This window comes from Stenella coeruleoalba, assembly GCF_951394435.1.
Source record: "Stenella coeruleoalba genome assembly, chromosome: 8".
NCBI classification, from domain to species: domain Eukaryota; kingdom Metazoa; phylum Chordata; class Mammalia; order Artiodactyla; family Delphinidae; genus Stenella; species Stenella coeruleoalba.
This window is the reverse complement of record NC_137154.1, coordinates 106,065,129-106,083,819: the sequence shown is the minus strand read 5'-3', so window position 1 is coordinate 106,083,819 and position 18,691 is coordinate 106,065,129. Positions and strand designations below refer to the sequence as shown.

Below are 18,691 nucleotides of genomic sequence, written 5' to 3'. Positions count from 1 at the left end.
TGCAACTTGACGGAACCAAGGGGTCCAGCATGTTTGAAATCCAGTCCGGCCCCTAGTAATGGTCATCCATTAGCATCTGTGCCATGACAAGCAACTGCACACGCTACTCAGGATGCTTTCTTTACTCGCTCTAGTGAGCACTGTCTTGCCAAAGCTCGTTTCCTGAGACGAGAAGCCTAGAGATCACCCCTATGAGCGCCTAGCAAAGCCATGTCCTCCTGGATTGAACTCTGAGTCTGGTTGAAGGCCCTGTCTCATGGGCACCCTTTAGAGACTGAAATTCAGCAGATCACGGCTTATGTGTTGCACTAAACAGGAGAGGAGAAGAAACCCCTCCAGAGGCAGGGCAGGGAGTTCTCCTACCTGCTGAGTCAGCAGTCACGGCTGGCTGGTTCTACCAGAAACGTGCTAGCGAATGACCAGAGCTCCAGAGAGCCTCAAGACAAGGAGGGCTATGCAACTGGCACAGGTGAAAGGTGAAAGGAAGTCTTCCTCATCAATGTCACAGTTGGTCAGGACAGACCAGTCCTTCCTGCGAGGATGCTGACGGGTGAACTAAACCATGCTTAGTAAACCTGAAAGAGAAAGCTCTGAATCACATGGAGGTTACCTGCCACTCTGTGCTCTTGTCCTGATAAAATCCAGGAAGACTCTGTCTGCAGATGCCCTGGTACATTTTATTCAGGGGGGTTCTGGGCTCAAGTTTAGAAGTATGGAAATTCCCAGTGTTTTTCCCACTCTATTCCCTCTATTCCCGTGACCCACGATCTGCACGGAATTCCTCTGGTCCGTGTCTATAGAAGTTCTGGTCACAGGAAAGCTAGTAAATCTCTCCCACTTTTATTCAAAGGAGACCCAGAGCCCCTTGCCTTTAGCAGTTCTGAGACACAAGGAAGGAATGACTCCAGCGCAGCCCGGATCTGCGAGGCTTGGTCCGACTACTCCAGTTCACGCTGCCAGGAAGAAGCCGGAGAATCTGGCACCTGGTGGTGTGGGCGGAAGGGCAGAGGGCACAAAGAAACACGAGGGGGAAGGGGGGAGGGAGGGGGATGGACTGGGAGTTTGGGGTTGGTAGATGCAAAGTATTACATACAGGATGGATAAACAACAAGGTCCTGCTGTACAGCACAGGGAACTATATTCAGTATCCTGTGATAAACCATAATGGGAAAGAATTAAACAAAGAATGTATAAAATAAAAAGAACCATGACGTCAACAAGATTTTCTCAGTGCTTCCAGAAGCAGCTGAAAATGAAAGCACTGCTTTCCAAACACTTCTTCTCCTCCCAGGTGGAACCTGCCCCCAAGGACACAAGCACGGTAATCCCGGGGTGATTCGGCTCGGACCTCATTTCTGCCTCTCGGTGAATCTTCAGAATCAATCAGAACAGGTTGGAATTACTTGAAAACTATTCTGCATTGAACTGTACCTTTTCTCCTAACTTGTAGTTAGAGGCAAGGTTTGGGGGGCAGGCTTGGATGGAAGAGAGTCCCCCAAACACTGGAGGATGGGACTGGGGATTCATCAGTACTCACCCACAGGGCCTTCTGGGGCTACGGCTGCACTCTAATGCCTTCCAGAAATAATCACACGTGAAAGCCATCCCCTAACTGGACTTGCCATCTGCCCAGGTTATGAGGGGAGGTGTGTGGCCACAGCAGGACCTCCTGAAGGCAGTGGAGGTGGGGTGACCACGAGGCCCACCTCCCGTGCTTCTGATGGAGAAGGTGCTTTCCCCGAGGCCCTGCCTGTCGTCAGAGCCCGCTCCACAGGGGGCCCCACTCCGCCCACGAGGGGTCCACAGAGCAGTAGCCTGAACCCAGAGCCCGACCCCCCTCCACTCCTTCACACCTGAGCCAGGCAGGCTCTGCTCCCCTCCCCCACCACTTGAGAATGAGGTACCACACCAGGTAGAGAGGGACATGGAACACTTTTTAATGTCAAGTCAGAGACAACCCCTCCCTCCCCCAGCCCCTAATCCCACCTGCCCTCATCACATCACGACCCCTCCCCGAGGCTCCTCTGGTTCCCAGACTTCGGGGGAGGAAGAAAAGATCACCTAAAAACTGCATTTTCTTCTCTTTCATACACACGCACACAGAGGTGGGAAATTAAATAAAATAAACCAAGAGGATTCGATTCTCCAGTGGTCACAAAGGCATCAGAGGTTCCCGTAACGGGCTAAAGCGAGTGGTTACTGACTGCTGAGTTGGTCCGGCTGCTTGCTGTCTGTCCGTGCCCGAGGCATGACGGAGAAGCCAGGCCCCCCGCACTAGCCCTCGCCTCCGAGAGCGGCCCCTGGAAAAGACGCTGCGCCTCGTGTTAGTGCTTTGTTTCTCTTTTCACTTTTTAGAAATGTCTCTGACATGTGAATAACCCAAGAAAATAAAAAGGCAGGAGCTGATTACACAATTACCAGTAAACTCTATCATCGTTTAGAAGAGCAACACACAGCTAACGCCATATACAGCATGCAGTAATGTCTGAGAAAGGACCCTGCTGAGAAGGAAAATGGCTAGAACCCTAACAAAAAAAAATATATGTGTATATATACTGTATAATATATGTCATCAAAAAAAGCATCACCAGCAAACTCAAGATATGGTGCAGGTCACCCTTCCGTTTCTAAACAGCATGTAGAAGTGTAGCATTGTCTGCAACAAATGCCAGAAGCAGAGGACATCTGTAGCGCTGGTGGAGATGTTGGTTAAATTGTATGTGTGGCTTTTTACTTATTTTTTGGTGGATTTGCCAAATCCTCACCAGGTAGCGAATGCCTGGTGTGCTGTCCACCAGTTGTAAACCTAGGTAAGAAGTATACTATTCATGTTTAACGTTTAACAAACATACTTCTCTTCACCCCTTTCACTTGTGTACTTTTTTAGTTTTGTCTTGTTTTTGCACTAAGTTTTAGACTCATATCAGAAAATATAATTAATAAAATTAATAATGAATCAGAATCCCTTGTTACCTATGATGTCCATGTAGTAAAATGAAAACAAAAAAAGAAGTTTAACAATATCTTTTGTGACTGGTGATTGTGGGATTATTGTAGCTGACAGGCTGTCTTGTTTAGTTTTCCTTTTTATTTATCTTTTTGTTGCTGCGTTTCATCACACACACAATAGGGACACAGTTCAGGAATGGGCCTGCAAGCCTCCCTCTGAGTTCTTCTCTACTGACTGAATCTGGGGTGGCCGACTCCAGAACTTTCCTTGGGGGGGGGCACTGTGGTGGGCAGAGCGGCTGAGCCCTTGCCCGACTGGTAACGGAGGTCACGCCATGCAGCTTGCGGGTGGGTCCAAAGCCGCGTGCATTCTTCCCGTTTGGAAAAAGAAAGAAAACTCAGCTGTACCTACGTATCTGCAAGGCGATTTCCAATGTCCTTGTTCAACCTGTTTTCCCAAAGTATTCTCTGTTCCCCTCCCTCGAATTTGTGTCCCCTTAGGCTCTGAATTTCGTGGGATTGTATCTGCTTTAGAACGGGGATGCTCGCGTTGCTCTTGGTCGCCGTGGCTGATGTGTTGGTGGCGGTGGCGACGGCAGCTTCTCCCCGGCGGGGAAAGTGGCACTCACATCAAAATTTGAGGAGTAGGTGCAAAACCAAAACCAGAAGAGGTAGCAGCCAAACGCAGCCAGCCCTCCTCGACGTTCCGTTGCTCACTTCGCTGATGGCGCCCGGGCCTGCAGACACAACACACCTGTCGTGAGCCTGGCCCCTCCAACTGGGAGCATCCAGCATCCCAGCTCCATACCCAGAGGCTGCGTTAGCCTCGATCCCATGGGCACAGCTACATGATGGGGCGCCCACCCGGGCAGGAGGGACCTCAGGTTACAGTGTGCAGGTGCCTGCTACTCCTCTGCTGTCAGAACATGCTGAGGCCACGGCTCAGGGGCAGGTTCAAGAAAAAGGTGGCTGATTAATCAACACCTTACACAGAACTTCAATAAAGTGAGACCCCTGCACTGTTTGCATCATCGTCCAATCCCTCCGAGCACTGCCCGCCTTAAACATTCACGTGACCCTCCTGTCATGCAGGAGAGGACTCGCTGGACACACCAACTGTCCCCTGCGGCTGCTGCACTGGCCTCGGTGCCCCTTCTGTCCATCACTCGGTCCCAGGGCAGCGCACTTGGCCTCTCCCCCATCCGGATCAGGTAACAGCAGACCTCCTGAAGTATCACATGCTTGAAAGGTCCAAACCAGCTCGCCTGAGGTGGAGGGGGGATGAAGCAAAGGGACAGGTGGCCTCTGGCCGTGTACACAGGAGGAAGGGAAGATTTCCATGGACACCGGGATGCAGAACGTGCCATGATGTGTGTCTGCTGGGGGGCAGATGGATGGCGTATTTTCCTAAGAGGCACACACCAGCCTGACCTGCACACAGATACTCTCTGACGCGGAGCCACATTGGGGAGGCAAGAAAACTATGAGGTCATACAGTTCCCCAGCAGCTTCCCTGTCACTGGAAGCAGAAGCTTTGTGGCTCCCTCAGCCCCGTGGCCACAAACGCCTGCGACAAATGGAGCTCTGATTCGGGAACAGTGCACACACGTTTGGATGCCCAGATCAATTAGGCACCCAGCGAAGCAGGGCATCTTCTCAGACTGGACTTACTCTGGAAGGCTCTTGCACTGGGTTTAACGGAGGCATTTAAAGCTGGTGCCCCACCGCCACAAGTCCATGTCGTCACTGGGTTGAAGGGATAAAGCCAGAACCTGCTTGCCTGACTCGGATGCTGGACATGGAGACACTTCTGGCTAATGCAGATCAGCATCAAATCAGGCTTCTTGATTCCATATGGAATCATTCCAAGTCCTAGAAGTCCTGGCTTGGAAGCACTGTCCCTGTGATTTATTCCTTAGACCTTTGGGACAAATCTCTGATTCTGGGTCAGTGGCTAAACAGTTAGGAGTTTGAAATGCACCAGGTCATCCAATCTGTGTGTCTCTGGTGCCTGGTTCAAACTGCAGGGGAGCAAAATTGTCACCCCAAAATGTCTCTTTGGCATGCAGATTACTTCCAGCTGAAAGCAATCAAGGTCCAAAAGACTCCGGAAGAAACTCTGCCCTTCCCCCAACTACCTGAAGAACGTAGAAAGAAGACCTGTACCAGGAAGGGAGCTGTCACCATAGGTAACTACAGTGTGACCTGGGTGTGGAGACAGGGATGAACCTGCAAAATCTGTTAGTTATTGCTCCTCTCTGTGTCCATCTCCCTGCCTGGCCCAGAAATCACTGTCTACCAAACACCCGCCTTTCCTTCTCTACGTGAATTGCCTCCCCTCCCTCTGAAGTCCTAAGCCTCTACCCCCAACATCCTCTTTTTTTCTTAAACATTTATTTATTTCTTTGGTTGCACCAGGTCTTAGTTGCAGCACGCGAACTCCTAGTTGCGGCATGCATGTGGGATCTACTCCCCGACCAGGGATCGAACCCAGGCCCCCCGCATCGGGAGTGTGGAGTCTTAACCACTGCACCACCAGGGAAGTCCCCCAACATCCTCTTTTGTCTTTAGCTGAAGGTGGTATTTAAGGTGAGGGTTTGGGACATTTTGGTGAGTTAATCACTTTTCCTAGGCCTCTTCCATGTATACATATTAGTAAATTTTTGCTTTATTTTCTCCTGTTACTCTGTTTTATGTCGATTTAAGTTTTAGACCGGCAAGAAGAGCCTAGAAGGGTAGAGGAGGTTTTCTTTCTCCCCAACAGCAGTGCTTCCAAGGCCCGAACTTCCTGGCAGCGCAAGTTCTCCTGAGGAGAAGGACAAGAGATGCCTTTTCTGTTCCCCGCCGGGGAGGTGAACGTCTGGGCAACACAAAACTGAACGCTCTCCTTCTGTCAGTCCACTGGGATACCCGTGACAAAGGAGCAGCCCCAAGAAGCACCATTCAGACTTGCTTATCGTTGACCATTCAACTGGTTGCATCTTCTGAAATCTAACTACTATGTTTCTATATAAACCACCACCAGAAACTCTAGCCTTTATATTCAATCACTGCTATGTATACAGCAGTCTCTGGAATCTCCGGAGAGAAGCCGGCCCCAGGGCTTCTAGAGTGAGGAGTTATCTGTTCCTCTCCTGTGAGAAAGCCCTTCCTCTCTGGACCACTCCAGGATCCTTCCAGGAGAGTCCTGCCTCTGCCTGAGGCCAACTCTGAGACAGGGAGGTTGTTCTGAGTCCCTGGGAGCAGCTGGGTTCCAAGTGTGACGGGAGGGCTGGTGGCTGCACCGCTCCCCAGGTGCACACTGCTCCGCGATTCCAAACGCATCCTGCACGCCTGGCTCATGGCGCCTGGACAGACACGCATCTGTTCACACAGGGCTCCTCTCTCACCTCTTTTCTCTCCTGAACACTGGCTCACACAGCTTTGAAACCCACTCCCCACTACCCCCCAACACAGCCCTCCCATCCCCGCTCCTGGTAAGCGAAGGGGGACATCGCCAGTTCCCACATGGAGATGCTCTCTGCCTCTGGCGCCTTCCACCCCTCTGGGCTGCCCGGCCAGCAGACGTCTCCAGGGAAGAGGATGAAGGATGCACACGCCAGGCAGACAGCCCAGCAGGGGCCTGGCTTGGTTACCAGCTCAGAAAAGTCAGGAACCTTGTCTGCCGGCCACGGAGTCTGAAACGCCCCGCAGGTGGTGGCTGGGAGCTGGCAAAAGTGCCCGGGGAACCTGGCAATGGCCTTGCGCGGCAGGTGCTCCGGGTCGCCTGTACGGCTCCGGCTCCGCCCGTGCCCTGGGACGCACGCAGGAAGCCTGTGGGGAGGGGGCCTGGCTCCCTGTCAGAGAACTCCTCCCAGAGAAGAAAGGAAAAGGCCACTGGGTGTGCCGGGGGCCCTCCCTGTGTGATGTTCCGTGGCCACCCTCCTGACCAAGGTGGGTCCACGGGGCTGTCACTCCCCTGAACACCACTTCCAGCCTGGCCTCGCTCCCCCAGCGCCCTCCCCTTGCCCCGCCCAGCCTCCCTCCTGGACACAGCTGCCTGCAGGAGGAAACAGGGGTGGTACCTGGAGAAACCCGGAGGCAGGGTTTCCTCACATCCTCTCAGAGGACGTGCACCAGCTCTCCGCCACCTGCGCCTGGACCCCTCGGGTTGACTCCTTGTGCCAACTCCAGGCTGCTGTGTCTGTGACTCCAAGCTGATCAGACCAATGATGGATTGGATTCCTTCAGCCTTTACAAAACCTCCCAGCTGCTCCGTAGGACACGCACTGCATTTCCTAGTCTGCCTGTCATCTGCCTCCTTAGCCTCGCGCCCCGCCCCCACCAGCAGGCGGGCACCACACATACGTGTGCGCACACGAGCGTGTACCTTCCAGCCTATTTTATTTAATTCCCATCCTTGCACCTTCTGCCTGAAATGCTCTTCACCTGACTCACTCGCACTCCTCGTTCCAGGTTCTGTTCTGGCCCCAGTCACCTCTTCCAGGCAGCCTTCCTTGACTTACTCTGGTTTGCTTCCACAGCACCATACACATCCCACTATTAAAATATGCACCACCCTGTCCTACAATTATCTTTATGTGTCTCACATGCATTTCTTCCCCTATGCTGTGAGCTCCATAAGGGCAGGGTCTGTGCCTAGCTGGGCACCCAACAGGTATTTAATAAACCTTTGTTGAAAGAAGGAAGGAACCAGAACATTGTGACCTGTGCTACATGTCCATGCTTACGTTGTCTCTGTTTTTCTTTTTCTTAAGATTCTACTTGGAAAGAAACCCACAAACCAAACCAAGAACAAAGCAAAACATTCTCTCCTACCTTGCCTCTGGCTTTACCTCCATTTTCTCGTCTGAACACCCTTCCCCCCTATTTCGAACTATTTCCAATAAAAGTCACTGAAAATTCTTGTGGTTGAGGGAAGATATTCACAGAAGTAAAGCCATATTGGTTAAAATTCTAGGTGGAGGGCCTGCAACTGGAAAGGGGTTCCGGCCCCATAAAGCCCCTCACGTAGGAGATGAAGGTTATTATCTCCCGCCCTAATGTGTGGAAACTCAACCTCGGAGACCTTAAGTGACTTCCCCAAGGTCCCCTGACTTCCGTCTCCAAATACAATTATCTTTCCACTAACTCGGAGCTGCCGCGTTGTGGAACTCGCGCATCTCCAGCGAGGAGGAGAGCAGAGAGTGAGGCCACAGGACCTGCCCCGCCGGGCACGGGTCAAGGTGGGGAGCACACAGGCCCTCGCACACTGACCGGCGCAGGAAGCTCGCCGTGAGAGGAGGACCTGCTGTCCAGGCAGGCATGGATCCCAAGCTCCCGGAGCAAGGCCCTCTCAGAGCCCTTGCTGGCCAGAGTGACAGCGCAGCCCATCTGCCTGGTGACTCGGCCACACGGATGAGGTCTCTGCTCTTCATCCAGCCACGCTTCCACTCTGCGTGGAATGCCTTTATTGCCTCAATCTCATTATAGAGCTCTGGAGGCCTAAAGAGACTAATCACCAGGACCATTAGGGTCCCGGAGAACTGTGATGAGTGTCAATTATCCATCGGAAACATCTGGATGCAATGAAAGCCTCAAATAAGATGCAATTTATTTGTAGCCAAGTGACTCACCCAAGAACCTCCCCCTTCCTTCCCCTTTCCCCTCCCTCCTGCCACTTCCCTTCCAGCTCCAAGTTAGAGAGAGAGAAAGAGAGAATAGGGTGAGCAGAGGCCAGCATGCAAGGCCAAGGTCTCAGAAGATCATTGCATTAGAGCATCCGTGTGCAAAGGAAAGAGGCGGGCCTGGTACAGAGGGGCCCAGACATGGAGGTATTTGGGGCACTGACAGGTCCTCATTAGTGCTGGCAGCAAAGACAAGTTAGACTTCTGCAGGGGAGGCACCCGGGGAGAATCAGATGTCCTTGGGGACAGTTGATCTGAATTGACACAGGGCCGGCCCAAGGTCAGGCGGTTCCCGCCGGGCTGCCTCCTGGGGTTAGTGCCGAAGAAAAGGCATCTTGCAAGAAGGCAAAGAGTCTTGGGCACCTCAGCCCACCAGGGCAGCAGCTGCCTGGAAAGTAAGCATACCAACCTTTCCCAGGGGTCAGAGCTGTGGTTTTGACTTCTAAAAGAAATGAAAAACAAGCCACTGTTAAGGCAGAGAGCAGCCAGAGACACCCACTTTACCCTCTGATGGTTTGGGGGAAGGAGGCTGAACTTCCGGCCCAGCCCCCAGACGTGCACCCCTCTGGCTTGCTGGGAAGTCAGTTGCCATAGGTTGAGTGGGGGGCCGGGGAAGGATGTGAGTGATGGTCACATTGGAACCCTGACCCAAAGAGAGCCAGCACCCCTACCGTGTCTTAGCAGGGGATATGCCAGTACCGTGGAGCCCGAGGTCCCAAGCCAATAAGCACTTTTTGAAGAGTAACCTTCTTTCTTTGGCCCCCAGACTATCCTCGAATTAGCTGAAGTCTGCAGGCTTTAGTATAAAACTGGCTCATACAAATAGGCCCTCCTACAGCAATCTGAATGCAGGTAGCCAAGTTCTGTTTGAGATGTAAAGTTAACTGGCATTTATCAGTGCATCTTAGAAATACCGGGGAGCAAGTTTCCACGTACCAGAGGAGCCCAGACCTTTGATAGCTGACCTCTCTCAGATTCAGACTACAGGAAGCTGGCCCAGAGGGCTTCCTCTCTCTGGAGCAACCTAAGGCATTAAGACCTGCATCCCTGCTGCTGGGACCCACCTGTGGAAATGCTGGGCACCAGCCCCTCTGCTGGCTGACCCAGGAAACACCCTCATTCACCAATTCAAGCTCTCAGGCCAATCCACAGAGCCTGTTCTGCTGACCAGCCAGCAGTGGGATGACCTCTCATCTTTCACCTCCCTCTTTAGCTGGGGGCCTCTGCACATGTTCACCCTGGATACAGAGGGTGGGAAATCCTTCCACAGTGTAGAGGGGTATCAAATCACCATGGTGCACACTTTAAATATCTTATACTTTTACTCATCAATTATACCTAAAATAAAGGAAAATAAAGCTCAACAAAAGAAAATGACATTAAAGTCTTTTGCATCGAGGTGATACAATTCTCTGTGCAAAGGTCCTCGCATGTAGAAGGAAAGACAACCTAGAAATAACTCAGCCTAAACTCGACTACAACATTTGACCAAAATCAGGTGAGTATGTCCCTGTGCATTCAAGCTCTCAGTCTACTCTTTAAAGGCATCTGAGATACGATGCAAATCTTGATCCAAGTGGACACTAGCAACCCTGAGAAGCCACTCCGTGGGCGGATCTAAGATCAAGGATCAAAGGGGTGACTCAGAGAAGATCTGATGCACAGTCAGGGTGGTAGAGAAAAGCCAGGAGTGCCGGTCCATGCTGTCTGCTGTGCGTTTAGCAAGGACAGTCCCCTGGAGAGATTACTGGGCCCTCAACCCCAGCCTAGTAGCTAACCAGGGGCTGTTTCATGAATTGTCTCATTCGGGGCCCACTGTCTTGAGCTTCCCTGTACCAGGACGAAGGGTGACTGGAAGGAAGGAGGACAGTCTGCAGAGAGATGCTTGGAGGCATAAAGGCATCACGGCCTTTCACCCCCAAACCACAAGCGGTGCAAAGCAGGGCACGTGTGAGGGAGGGCAGCCCACAGAGTGATGGGCTCTGTGGGAGGGAGGACGCAGGGAGGGGTTCTACCTGGTAGTCTGGCTTGTTGGAACTATCTGGAAGAGGAGTACAGTGAAAGCACAGGCTCCTGCGGTGCTCTGGAGCCAGGAGTGGTCTTCCGTGAGGGCAAAGATCTGAAAACAGCTTCATCTTAGTAGTTCCATCCAGATCCTTTCCCGGTGGATCTCCAAGGTCATCATGCCTTGGTGTCCACATGGGCAAAGGGCTATTTGACACTCATTCTGGACTTTCCTAGAACTTAACCTTGGGCTTTTCCAGGTGGCAATGTTTCCACCCCTCTGCCACTCATGTATCTCACCCCAGTGAGGAGGGAAATGTAACCAAGGCTTTCTTTCTATTTACTGGAGACCTCCTGCTGAGCTCCAGCCCGCTCCCCGTGATTTGGTTCTAAGAAGAGATGCAGAAACTGTTTCGACATCATGTTTATCATCATGAGGTGCTAACACCACTGGGCACAGCTTCCGGGACTATGAGCCTCTTCGAACCTCCAAGCGTGTACGAGCTCTGAGCTCAAGGCTTTGCGTTAACCCTTGGCTATCGACAGAAACAACAATCCTTCAAATCTAAGCATGTATTTTTCTCACCAAGAGCTCGCCTGAAATGTGTGATCTTTTTGTTGATGTGTTAAGGTGAAGCCAGGTAGAGTGGGAAAGAAAGAAAGAAAAAATGAAAGAAAAATAACATAAAAACAACAAAAAAGGAACTGCTCCCTTTAAGCCTCCAAGTTAATATCTCTGGTCAAGCCATGAAGTGATCTTTCTGCCACCAAGCCCAGTGAATCCAGGTACCTAGGTGGGCAAAGGGGTGCTGTCTGATTCTAATGGGTGGGGCAGGGCTGGCTTCACACCAGGATGGTTATACAGGACAAATAAACCTTCCAGAAACAGCGTGAAGGGATCTTTTTTGGTACCTTCTGTATCTAGACACACGTGCCATAGAAATGCTCACTGCTGGGTGGCTGTCCTTAATTAAGTATCTTTCATCCTCTGTAGGGAAAAACAGATCATCTCTGCCACTGCAACTGTTTCCTTCCGCTGCACAGAGTTGACTTACTTCCGCCTTCTTTAATAAGATGATTTGATGGTCACTGCAAGGTTCGCAGGCATTAATCAGCCAACCTTTCCCAGCCCACTGACTCCTTGCCCAGGAGATAGAAGACAAAGGACCTGAGGACGGGAAATGAACAGCCACGAGCCGCTGAGTTTGCAGTGTGCCCCTGGCACATATGCCTGTGAGGTAGGGCGTGAGGGATGGCGGTATATCCCTGAGTCCTTAGTTATCACGGCAAGCGTCCTGCACCACCAGATATTAATATGAGAGGGGGGCATGCAATCTGTTGTGTTTGCAAAAAGGGAGCAGAGAAATACTTCAAGGGTGGCAGAAAATGCTGAGAAGGAGGGAAATTCTCTTATCTGAATCTTTCTAGACCCTCCGGATATTAAGTAGCAAAATAGCTTGGAATGTCTTTTAAAGCCAAGCGTTCCTTGTCCCTGGAAATCCATTGGAGGTGAGGGGAGCATAACCTGGGAGTATTTCCCTGAGAAAAGAGGTAGCTCTCTATTCTATGGGACGCTAGAAAAGGAGGAGGAAAAAACAACAACACACACGTGCGTGCGCGCACACACGCACACACACACACGCGCGCGCGCACACACACACACACACACACACACACACACAGATGAATGAGAGAAATATCCCAGCAGCGAGATCTGTTTTCTCTAAAATACTCCTGAGCTGTACAAGAGTCCAACAGCTACACGGAGGACCACACTAGTCCAAGTCGGAATGTCCCAGGTTTCTACCAACTGCAGCTTCTGGCTTGGACCCATTGCCCTGCACCCAACAAGAAGGTGAAGGGTGGGAGCACAGTAGAATCAGAGTAGAGAGCTGGCCTGCAGACCCTGCCCCAGACTCAGTGGCCAGCAGAGCAGGTGAGAAAGCTCAGCTCTGCGTCAGCAGATGGACCCTCTGCTCCTGGTCCCATGCTCAGTATCAGGTAGTGATCTGTTTGTTTCCGATTGGTTTTGTTACTGTTGGCTTTAGCGTGGGATGTGCCCCCTCCATCCCTTGAGGGCACCTTCGGTGGAATTCTAACTCCTTAGCAACCACTCCCTGTTTTAAAAGTCGCTTTCCCTCTGAAAGTAAAGATCTCAGTGACCAGAACGAGCTGAGTCATCTCTCAGAGTCCCTTGTGAAGCATCTTCTGCTTTCCGTCCTGTCTCTCACACATCCCTTTTACCATTTATGCCCTTAGCTACTTTTCTAACGCTCTTTGAGATCTGCGGATACGCCTTGCCCAGGGGTTCGATAAACGTAAGTTGGATCAAGTTGAACCTGGACACTTCCATCGACCTCACTTTTTTTCTATTTCTTTGTTTCATTTTCCCCTTTGCTGTCTATCACCAGGGTGCCCTACATCACTAAGGTGAATAATGCATCCCTGAATCATTTCACAATAAAAGCATTCTTCCTCATATGTCAAACGGCTTCCCATATAATTCATTTTCTTCCATCCCCTCCCCCGCCTTCCAAGTCTAACGCCATCGCCCGATGACTGTTTGTGCAACGCGCATGGGTGAACAGGTGGGATGAGAAGGGTCGGGGGGTAGGTGGAAGGTGGGAGAACACATGCCCGTCATTGCTGTCACAGCTGCCTTCCTGCGGGGCTCTCTGAGGGTCTGCACGGTCCTTAGGAGGAAAACATAAGCAGCACACACGGCACGTGTTTGATTCTACCGCTCAGCCTGGGCCCACTCCTGCCCAATGTTTAGTCACAGTCTAAATGAATCACTTTTGCTAGGCTAGGGAGCTTGCGAAAATGTGAAGGGCTGAGTAAAAAGAGGTGAGAGATGCAGGTGTCCTATGGGGGGAGGACTTGGAGTGGAAGAGGTGGAAAGGGGATGGGGAGAGGGCTTGAGAAATGAGTTCATGAACCCCTGTGTCGTGACAGGGGGAGGTCCCTGTATCCGGAGACTGGACTCCAACAATCTAACGTGCACCTGGCGATTTTCAAAGCCTTTTTAATACGTGCTCTCAGGTGAAGGCTGGAACAGCTCTCAGATAGATAAGGCAGATCAGTTCTATGTCACAGAAGAGGAAATTGAGTCTGAACGATGTTTCCTGAGCTACCCAAGCGCAAAGAACACCCGGAAGTTGGGCTCTGGACTAGGGCTCAGCGGCGCCCGCTCCAGGTCACTGCTGCCGAGGATCCCGCAGGTGCGCCTGCCCACCTTTCTTTCCCGGAGACCCTCCCCGTGAACCTGCTGCTGCAGCTTCAGGACCATCCGAATCTCCCTGCACAGGATGTTTGCTTCTATGGCTGGGCTGTCAACGGGACTCTTGTTATGAAAACTGCTCAGTGGGTGGACTTCTCTGCCTGTTGGTTCAGCCTTTTGCCTCCATCAGATCTCCGGGCTTTGAGAAGTTAGTGCCTTTTCCTTTCCTCTCCCCTTCTAGCCCTTCTGGGGAGGTGGGCAGGGTGAGCGGAGAAGAGGGGGCTATCCTTGGAGTTTTATCGGCTCCCAGTGACCTCCTTAGCTTCTGCTGCCATTCACTAAGCATCTATACAGACAGGAGCCTGGGGTGATGCACGGCAGGGGGTGGGGAGGGGGATCTGGGAGAAAGCGGGGAGGAGAGAACCCACACAGCAGGGGCGGGTGGGATACTGACCTTGTAACAAAGTTGAGCTTGTAGGCTCACTTAGCTCTAAAGCAGGTGGGGATATACAGGAGAGAAAAATGAAAACAAACACATATATTATATACAGTAGCTATATATTGGCCATATATAGTTTGTATACTGTCTTTCACACACATTTCTGGAGGGATGGAGAAACAAAAGAAGACACAAAAACCAGAGGTGGTAGGACAAGATGCAGCATGAGGAACGCTGAAAGGTGGGGCGCATGCACACAGGATGCCGCGGTCGGAAGGTGAGGGGCTGGCCATGCGCACGCACCCCAGCGCAGGCAGCGCGGACGCTCTGCGTGCTGAGCTGGGGTGCTGATGTGGTAACACAGGACCGAAGTCCCTCTCCAGATGAGATCTGCGTCACATCCACACCCACACTGTTTCATTTTGGAAGACCTAGTTCAGGAATTTCTGGTCCTCATAGCACCATGGCAGGAGCAAGGTCCTCCCAGGAACCTCTGTGACTCAGGATCACAGGGGCTGAACTCTCCTGGTCCCCTGCAGCCTCTGGAACCTTAGGGACAAGGTGCTCAGAACCCTACTGGTTCCTGATAGGAAAGACCACCCCTGCCCTGTTTGGCTTAAGTACCTCAAAGATACTGACCCTGATGGCAATCTCCCAGCACCAGCATCCCTCACTTCTCAACGTCAGGTCATGTGTACAGCTTATGTGCAGGTTGGTGGCAACATGATGCTAATTTAGCCAGCTCTCTGATGCTACAGGGGAATGAGCTTCATCACAAAGTATATTCGCATAAAGTAAACGCTGCTTTCCAACCTGCTCAAGTCGGCTTGATGGCTCTGAGCCGAGTCTTCTGATAATAGGAAATGACGTGGGAAACTCCCTAATGCATTTATATTTGTTAAGAGGTCTTACTGACAGTGGGTGGCGATAGTTTAGGGGCCGCGCTCTGTGGACCAGCCACAGCAGAGCTGATGCGGTGGAAACGCCCATCTTGCCCGTTAGCGGGATTTCATAGGCTCGTGGTGCTACGTCACCCAGGCGGCATTGCTGTGATGGGCTCCTCAGAAATGCTCTCTCCAATGAGGCTAAAAACTTGGTTTCTGTTTGATTAAATTTGGAAAAATGCTCCAAACTTTTTCTCCCTCTTAGAGATTTAGTGTGTAAAGGCTCTGAGACCTCCCGTGTTACAGAACATTCCCACATGGGCCCCGTTCATCTTTGTTGGACCCAGGCTTTCTACACTTATCTGACTCCATACTATCAGTTTTTAGAGAGCCCCCTGTACTCCAGGAAGCTGGCAATTGTAGGACTGTCCCAAGTGATACACAGGGTGACAGGAATGCTGACAGACCGGTGGGGATGCGGGCAGAGGTTTGAACTGCCAGACACGGGTCTGCGGAAAGGAGCAGATTTATGGCACGTGCTTCACTGCGTTGCTTGTCACAAATGCCAGGATTTCACCCTTAAAGTTTGCTTCTTCTCTCTCTTCTCATCTTAGATGGCTTAAGGGGAAGGGGCCGGGGAATTAGCAGTGATAAAGCCAATTGCAAAACCATTTCATGCATCTGATTTGGAAGAGCAAAGGGGTCAAAGGAGGAGGGAAATTGTTTATAGGAACGAGGAAGGCTATGCGTGGAGAGCAGGGAATTCAGGGGGAACCTTGGATCTGCAAGGCAAGGGAAGGAGGGGGCTGCCCCTTCCTAACCATGGGCCTTCTGTTCATGCAGACAGACACCTGCCCAAAAGCCAGAAGGCTGACAAACGTGAGGGGCCATGATGACTGGCCCTGTGTGGGAGGCGTGAGACACACCAATCGCTCTAATCACAGCTCTGCCCATGCGGGTCTGCCAGCTCGGGGATCAAGGGCAGGCTTCCCCTTCCCAGCCCTCCTGGATAAAGCTGGGCTTTATAAGGGGGATGGAATGTGATTTGGAAATCGAGATGGGACAGTGGAGCAGCACAGGTGGGCTATCGGGGCAGGCTGGGCCCACTGCGCCATGGAGAGGATTTGGCAGGGCAGGGGGAGGGGCGCTACTTGAAGCTCTGGAATTATCTGGGGGTCCTCAGAATAAAAAGGATTTAGGTTCCTGCCAATTTTCTGCTAACTTCCTCACCTTTCCCTCCCTGTAACATTCAAGAGTGCTTGTTAACATGGTGGACGTGGGACCAGACTCGAAAAATTCCAAGCTAACTGGACTTGTTGGGGCCTGGAGGGATTTGCCCCCAAAGCAACCAGAGATTAACCCTGTGGGCTGTGGGGAGAATCTGCCTCTACCCAGGGATGGAACCCATCACGGATGCCGGATGAGGCTCGGGCATCCAGACTCACTTCTGTGTAGCTGTTCTACCCACAGAAGTGCGAGACATCAGGGTCTAAGAGGCAGCTTGCTTACTTGCTTCCTTTCCTTGTTTCTGGCACCAGTACAGTTGCCGGATATGTAATGAAGGCACAGCAGTTTGCCTTGCACACATTAGTTCTCAATAAATAGCGACTGAATGAATTAATGCATGAATGATTATGGGACTTCTGTCCGGATGGGGGCTTGGTTGGACAGATCCCTTCAGACAACACCCTTGGACACAAATGGAGAACTCGGGAAACACTCATTTTCTAGGTTAATTCTTCCTCTAGCACTAATAGCATTCAGGATCCCAAGGCTCATGATTCTATTTTTATAAATACAATGAAGTTTCTCTTACGTCCCAATGGCCAGAAAAAGTTTCAGAAATGGTAACATTTCACACTCATCCAGGGAACAAGTATGGAAATAGTGCATGTTCCTCTCTGGGCTCTTGACTATTAGACCCAACTGTAATAACCACAGTCAGTTCAGAAGATACAGAGGGGAAGAATGCAACGTCACTTCAGTATCCTCAAATCCTTTTCTCTGATATCAGGATTCTTCCTAGTATAGAATGACACCTGGTGTCTACTTTCATACGTGTGCTGTTTCCCTCTCTCTCTCTCTCTCTCTCCCCCCTCCCCCTCCTTCCTCCTTTCTTGCCCTTCTCACCCACCCCTGCCTAACTACCCCTGACTCTCTTCCACGCCCCCGCTGCCCTTCCCTCCTGCCCCCCTCTTCCACACGCCCCTCCCTCTTTCGTTGCCCAGCCTGGGCTTCCGTCTCACCGAACAGTGTGATGCTGGCGTTGGTGTGGCCCAGCTTGTTGGAGGCCACACATGTGTAGTTCCCATAGTCATGTTCAGAGACGTTGAGGAAGATGAGTTTGGAGAGGAAAGGTCTGTTTTCCACTTTGACCCCCTTCTTTCCTTCAACCAGCCTGAGACAAACAAAAGACAGATCAAAAAGAGAAAAGGAGATGGTTTTATATATATATATATATATATATATATATATATATATATATATATATATATATATATATATTTTTTTTTTTTTTCTCTCATAAGGAAGAAGAGAGACTCTGGAATTAATGACCTTCCCTCTGCCCCCTTTCTGTCATCAGTATAATCACTTATTTTTTTGCATTCAACTACACAACAAGTTGGCCCCAATCACACGTATAACTGCATTTCTCTGTTTTAGGTGTGTGCTTGGAGACATTCCCTGGCACAATGCAGATATCCGTCTCCCTATGAAGACAGTGAAGTTCTCTGAAGGCAGGTGCCTGGAACAAATATAACGTGCCAGCTGTGTGCACTCAGCCCAACAGGATTCGTGCGGTAGGTGCTCGGAATTGTGGACATAATTGATGTTGATGGTGGTGATGATGAACACATGATGGTGACGATGATGACAACCGGAAAAATGAAAAACTCGGTCTTCAAAGAGGAGGAAAACCTGAGGGGTTTGAAAGAAAATGTTTTTCCAAGCACCTGAGTGATAAAATTATCCCTTAAGAACTTGAGGCATTCTACAGATAATACCTTATTTTGGGCTGTGATTAGGATTAAAGAATCGGGGATCGTTTTTACGTTAGGGGACTCTGAAGGGCCTGGGAGTGGTGAGCTGTCCACAGTATTATAGCAACTCAGCCTGGAAGAGATTACAGATGCCTGAGAATGTGGCCCTATGCGGCCAGGACTGTCTCCCCGAGCTGTTTCACCCCATCATGGAGTCCAGAGTGCCACGAGGGCTCATACCGACAGCCGGGGCCACTCACTAAAAGCCACAGAGAGTTAGTGGGAAGGACAGCCAGGCACGCTTATTAGAAGCACAGACACCATTACAGGGCAGACAGAGAGGGAAAGGAGAAAACTGCGTTAGAGGTTGGTAGGGCCACATCCTCCATCTTTGGAGGCTGTTAGTAGCAATTCCTACTGAACTTACATGTCTACATGGAAATTATGAGACCAGCTCTCTTCTTTTCAAAAAACTCTGGAATGCCCTATTTCGGAAAATGGGCTTTAAGGCAACCTTTTACTTCCCCTGCAATAATTTGACTTCCCTG

The 18,691-nt window shown here is 51.0% G+C and overlaps 1 protein-coding gene across 16 annotated transcripts in view; it reads right to left on the bottom strand.

Annotated features, from left to right (window-relative positions):
- Window positions 1-3,579: 3,579 nt before the first annotated feature.
- The window catches only part of NTM (neurotrimin), a gene marked incomplete at its 3' end in the record, with an annotated part of 1,328,870 nt that continues 1,313,758 nt past the window's right edge, over window positions 3,580-18,691 (bottom strand). For 11 of the 16 annotated variants that reach the window (XM_079930756.1, XM_079930753.1, XM_079930758.1 and 8 more), the window contains 3 exons: window positions 17,409-17,560; window positions 14,294-14,329; window positions 6,721-9,057 (listed from right to left, as the gene is read on the bottom strand). In XM_079930756.1, the coding sequence (XP_079786882.1) occupies window positions 8,897-9,057; window positions 14,294-14,329; window positions 17,409-17,560 (349 nt within the window). Of the gene's footprint in view, window positions 3,687-6,720; window positions 9,058-9,083; window positions 14,086-14,293; window positions 14,330-17,408; window positions 17,561-17,678; window positions 18,082-18,691 lie in introns of those variants that run through there. The other 5 variants (XM_079930747.1, XM_079930749.1, XM_079930750.1 and 2 more) reach the window with 5 other exon arrangements.